Source organism: Pistacia vera, unplaced genomic scaffold (assembly GCF_008641045.1).
Source record: "Pistacia vera cultivar Batoury unplaced genomic scaffold, PisVer_v2 Contig1188, whole genome shotgun sequence".
Classification (NCBI taxonomy): Eukaryota; Viridiplantae; Streptophyta; class Magnoliopsida; order Sapindales; family Anacardiaceae; genus Pistacia; species Pistacia vera.
Genome location: NW_022195235.1, coordinates 47,053 through 53,010, shown reverse-complemented (window position 1 = coordinate 53,010; position 5,958 = coordinate 47,053). Strand labels below are relative to the sequence as shown.

At 37.5% G+C, this 5,958-nt stretch overlaps 1 protein-coding gene across 2 annotated transcripts; it reads left to right on the top strand.

Annotated features, from left to right (window-relative positions):
* The first annotated feature begins 9 nt into the window (after nucleotides 1-9).
* On the top strand, nucleotides 10-5,685 carry LOC116111183 (glutamate receptor 3.4-like). 2 transcript variants are annotated; one of them, XM_031397381.1, is made up of 7 exons: nucleotides 10-308; nucleotides 432-807; nucleotides 1,593-2,938; nucleotides 3,223-3,500; nucleotides 3,959-3,990; nucleotides 4,123-4,532; nucleotides 4,867-5,685. In XM_031397381.1, the coding sequence occupies exons 2-7, from the start codon at nucleotides 534-536 to the stop codon at nucleotides 5,335-5,337; spliced, it is 2,811 nt and encodes a 936-aa protein (XP_031253241.1). In that variant the 5' UTR covers nucleotides 10-308; nucleotides 432-533; the 3' UTR covers nucleotides 5,338-5,685. The 2 variants fall into 2 exon arrangements, with proteins under 2 accessions (XP_031253241.1, XP_031253247.1); XM_031397387.1 differs by lacking the exon at nucleotides 10-308 and having other exon boundaries at nucleotides 625-807; nucleotides 1,601-2,938.
* The last annotated feature ends 273 nt before the right edge of the window (nucleotides 5,686-5,958 follow it).

Sequence of the window (5,958 nt, the reverse complement as noted above, 5' to 3'; positions counted from 1 at the left end):
TGTGAAGTGTTTTGTTGTGTCTTTTAACCTTATATATTGTGGATTCAACAGTTCAAAGCTTTATCTGTCTCTGCTTATTCAGATAAATATCTTCATCCCCACCCACCATGCAACTTCCTCTCCATATCTTTATATGTGTTAAGTTTTCAGTTCTTCCTGGCATGTGGGATTTGCTGTAAACTTCAATATTTCTTTTCCAACTTGTTCCTTTAGTTTAATATTTTCCCTGTTCCTCACGTGGTAGGCATAGACTGTATTTAAGTTGGTCAAGCTTGGATTTTGAGTCCCCAGATTTTTGTTTGTATAAGGTAATTGAAAATTCTTTGTTTTCTGTTAGCATTTGGCTGCTTTAGAGACCATATTTTCTATCAGTTGAGTAGAGCTTTGTGATTTTCTTAATCCCATGTGGTGTTCATGTTTGTAATTGGCAGGTGCTTATGAACGTATGGTAATTCTAGCAGAAGAATTAATCAATTAATTGCCAACTTTCTTAGGCAAGGAGTATTCTTGATTCCGGGCCTTGCAATAAAGAAATGACTAGAAGACTGCTGTTGTTGCTTTTTTGTATGTGGGTGCGTATGGAAGTCATGGAGGGAGCCGGAAAAGATGAAAATTCTTCTTCAATACTTCGGTCCGTGAATATTGGAGCTTTATTTACTGTTGATTCAGTTATTGGGAGGGCTGCGGGGCCTGCAATTGCGGCTGCAGTTGATGATGTTAATTCTGATCCAACTATTCTTCCTGGGACAAAATTGAACTCTGTTATCCATGACACGAATTGCAGCGGATTTCTTGGAACTGTGGAAGGTAATTTCTAAACTCAACGCCCTAATTTATTCAGAGGAAACTGAGTTAAGCATTTATTTTAGTTTTAGGAATCAGAAAACCAACAGTATTCTTACTTGAATAAAGAAATGAGTTAAATTATGTTTATGGATTGAATTTCTGGATTCCAATGTCCATCGCTTAAAGCATCTAAGTGTTCAGACATATTAATCTGCCTTTACGAATTTAGGTTTCTGAGTATGATTGTACTTCTCTTAAGTATTTTGCCTTTGTTGTTTATCGTACCCAAGAGACTGTACGGTTGATCACATGTTTTGAATGAAGCATACTGTCCTATGGTCGCTGAAGGACAAGTCACATGATTATTATGATTTTTTCATTAGTAATCTTTTTATGTTTCCTACTTTAGTGACATCCTATGTGTCCTTATTAATTACTTTGATGTGTTTCAAATCTGCAGTTTCTATCTTCTGTGCCCCAAAAATATGGGTGATTGATCTGGCTCTATAGTTATAGATAGTCCAAGTATCAAATGAATGATAAAGGTTGATGTTTGTAACTATAGTGGAACCATTGAATTAGCATCATCATCTAAGTTAATATCGCCCCTGAATTTTGTGTCTGCACGGTGCAATCTTCTAAACAGTGCAACTATCTGTGGCTACCGTCAACTTTATAAAATGGAATCTTAAATATGTAAAGAATTAGGTACCATTACTAGTGAAGTAACTCTGTTTTGCTTCAATATCCCTCTATAAAAAGATTAGAAAGATGAAATTTTTGATGGGAGTGTCCTTACGATGTAGCTTTGCAGCTGATGGAAAATGAAGTGGTTGCAGCAATTGGTCCACAATCCTCTGGCATAGCTCATGTGATCTCCCATGTTGTCAATGAACTCAACGTACCACTTCTGTCATTTGCAGCAACAGATCCCACTCTCTCTTCAATGCAGTACCCATATTTCCTCCGCACAACACAGAGTGACCTTTATCAGATGTATGCAGTTGCTGATTTGATTGATTATTATGGATGGAGGGATGTCATCGCTGTCTATGTAGATGATGATTATGGAAGAAGCGGGATTTCTGTATTGGGTGATGCCCTGGCAAAAAAGCGTGCCAAGATATCTTACAAGGCAGCCTTCACTCCTGGAGCCTCCATAAGCACAATTAATGATTTGTTAGTTAGTGCAAATCTGATGGAATCTCGGATTTTTGTTGTACATGTCAATCCAGATTCTGGCTTGACAATATTTTCTGTTGCTAAGAGTCTTGGGATGACAGGCAAGGGCTATGTTTGGATCACCACAGATTGGCTCCCTTCTCTTTTAGATTCAACAGAACCAGTTGACCTTGACAAAATGAACCTCTTACAAGGTGTTGTTGCTCTTCGCCATCACACCCCAGATACTGATGTTAAGAAGAAATTCATGTCCAGGTGGAACAACCTCAAATACAAAGAGAGTGGTCCTGCAGGTTTTAATTCTTATGCACTCTACGCTTATGATTCTGTCTGGTTAGCTGCACGTGCTCTTGATACTTACTTAAATGAAGGTGGAAATATATCTTTCTCTGATGACCCAAGGTTGAATGACACAAGTGGAAGCAGGCTGAACTTATCGTCCCTCCGCATTTTTGATGGAGGGCAACGATATCTCCAAACTTTGATGAGGACTAATTTTACAGGTCTAAGTGGTGAGGTTAGATTTGGTCCAGATAAGAATCTAGTTCATCCAGCATATGATGTTCTTAATGTTGGTGGAACCGGTATGCGCAGAATCGGTTATTGGTCAAATTATTCTGGTCTCTCAGTTGTTGCTCCAGAAATCTTGTATACAAAGCCTCCCAATACTTCTACTAGTAATCAACATCTTTACAGTGTAATTTGGCCTGGCGAAGTTGCGACAACACCTCAGGGATGGGTATTCCCTAACAATGGACGACCATTAAGGATTGCTGTGCCATACCGAGTAAGTTATACAGAATTTTTGGCTAAAGACAGTCACTCCCCTGGGGTGAAAGGATACTGTATTGATGTCTTTGAAGCTGCTGTAAACTTGCTCCCTTATCCTGTCCCACACACCTATATATTGTATGGAGATGGTAAGAGGAACCCTGATTACAATGATCTGGTGCAGCAAGTTGCGCTAAATGTGAGTATCCTGCTCCATACTTTTGACTTCAATTGAGTGGTACTTATTTCTGGATAGCTCAATTCTGGTATACTGAGGATGGAAAATTAGCTTTGATTGAAAATAAACTTGCACATGTGTAGACATTAGTATATATTCTTTTGTAGGAGTTCTTGAACTAGGTTATGTGATAATTTGTTGGGGCTGCTGTTGGCTTTCAGTCCAGTAGGTGCATCAGTGTGTGTGTATATATATAGTTAGTTATTTGATTAAGTTTTGGTAATTATCTTTTTTTCCTTCTTCAGAACTATGATGCTGCTGTTGGTGACATCACGATTATTACAAATAGGACAAAGATTGTGGATTTTACACAGCCTTATATGGAATCAGGTCTTGTTGTTGTTGCTCCAGTTCAAAAGGCTAAACTTAGCCCTTGGGCTTTTCTTAAACCTTTTACCATCAAAATGTGGTGTGTCACTGGTGGATTCTTTCTTTTTGTGGGAGCAGTAGTGTGGATTCTGGAGCATCGTTTCAATCAGGAATTTCGTGGTTCTCCAAGTCACCAACTTATAACTATTTTCTGGTTAGCGTTTTAACTTAAAGTCCTCTGATTTAATTAGTGTTGATGAATGTCTCACTAGTGGATCAGGCAATTACCTGAGAGCCTCCAAAATTCCTTGTTAGATGTGTGACCCAATGACATATAACTCCCTATGAAAATCATGATTATAAAACTTTGCATATGCATTTTTTGTTATTACAGAAAATCAGCATGTGCTCAGATGTTAATTTCGCCATATTGAACTTTGTAAACCATAATGGAAGAAAACCTTTGAATCTCATAACTTCCAATTAAAATATATCAACACCAATTGCAAAGAGTCCTGCCTAACTGTCATACAGCTTCACTGCACCATATGCCATTAACAGCACCTATTTTGCATTTGCTAAATCTGTTCCAGACAGATGTTTTTAGTAACATACGCTTTGTCGGCTCTGCTTTATGTAAGAGTTATTCTGAAATTGCTTCTACTTTTGCAGGTTTAGCTTCTCAACGATGTTTTTCTCACACAGTATGTAGTTCATGCCTATTCTATCGTGCTTTCTTGTCTAAACAGGATATCATCCTTTTGAGTTGGTGATCTAATATTTGAAAATCCATAATATAAACTGTTTAACATGCTTACTGCTTGGACTTGATGCAGGGGAGAACACTGTGAGCGCCTTGGGACGGCTAGTGCTGATCATATGGCTGTTTGTTGTGTTGATTATCAATTCAAGTTATACAGCCAGTTTGACTTCTATCCTGACTGTGCAGCAGCTGACATCACGAATTGATGGGATTGACACCTTGATTTCTAGTACTGAACCAATAGGAGTCCAAGATGGGTCATTTGCATGGAACTATCTGATCAACGAACTCAACATAGCAGAATCCAGACTTGTTGTGTTAAAAAGCCAAGAAGATTATTCTCGTGTCCTTCAACTAGGGCCAAAAGGTGGTGGGGTAGCTGCAATTGTTGATGAACTTCCTTACATTGAATCCTTCTTGTCTCGAGCCAACTGTGTATACCGGACAGTGGGGCAGGAGTTTACAAAAAGCGGATGGGGATTTGTAAGTATAGACATTTCAACTTTTTTGTCTACACCCTAGTTAAACTAAAGCTGATCTAGTCATTTTTGCAGCAATGACACTATGCTGGCTACTAAAAATTTGATCAGATAATATTGCATAATATTGCCAAACATTGAAATGTTTATGAAATGTATTGGTCGCAAATCTAATCACGATGTTGGTCTTAACGTATAAAGTTAGCTAAAAACTTATTTTTTTCCTTACACTGACTTTGATTTAGACATATATATTGCTTGCAGTGTAACATGAAAAGAATTCTCAAGCTTTTACAATATGGTCCACTTTTCATGCATCTTCAATTTTCTTGTATCAGGCATTTCAAAGGGACTCTCCTCTTGCAATCGACTTGTCAACTACCATTCTTCAACTCTCAGAAAATGGTGATCTCCAAAAAATACATAATAAATGGATGACATATAATCAGTGCTCTATTCAACTGAGCGATGACGACGGTTCAAGTGGACAGCTTTCTCTGAAGAGCTTTTGGGGATTGTTCCTTATTTGTGGCATTGCATGCGTCCTTGCTCTTATCATGTTTTTCTATAGGGTCTGTTGTCAGTATCGCAGGTTTAGCCCGGACGGTGAGGAGAATGTCGAGGTTGAGGAGATTGAACCTGCCAGGCGTAGACGTACACTACGCTCATCAAGCTTCAAGGACTTGATTGATTTTATAGATAGGAGAGAAGCTGAAATTAAGGAGATTCTGAAGCGGAAGAATAGTGATAACAAACAACATGCTGGCCAAAGCTCTGATGGGCATTCCAATGTTAATTCACCGGCTTAGCAAAAAGTTGACAAACAACGGTTTAGTGGGTTGCTTGCAGTGCTCCTCATTGTTAATTTTACAGTCACATACAAGTTCATCTATACTGATTCATTTGCTCTTACTTCAAACCCAAAGATTAGGATGCTAGACTGAAAGTATTCACATCGCTTGTAGAAAAAAAATAAAAAATAAAAGAAAAAGAAAAAAGAGTTAGAAAATCTTCTCTAGTCATCAACCATTTTGTATTACACAATGATGTTTGTAGTCCTTACAATCATTGAAGGATTGGAGCTTTTTAATATGTATAGTTCTTCAGTTCTACCATACCTACATTGGTTAAAATGGAATTTTTTTTTTTTCCTTTAATGCTTTGAATTCTTGCTCATTTCAGTATATGGTAATTCTCTATTTTTGTTGCCTTTTCTTTTTATAGAAATGAACAAAATAATTCTTTATTTTATTTTATTCTTTCTTTTTGTGACATTCGTTTCCAATTCTTCCTCTTTCTTTAGGATAATTTTTTTAAAATAATCTGCGTTCTTATCCATTAAACAAATTTTATCCAAAAATGTGAAAGAAAAAGCAAAAGGTTCAATCAAGTAATTCGTGGCATTAACCGATCCTTGAGTGGCTGAGTGA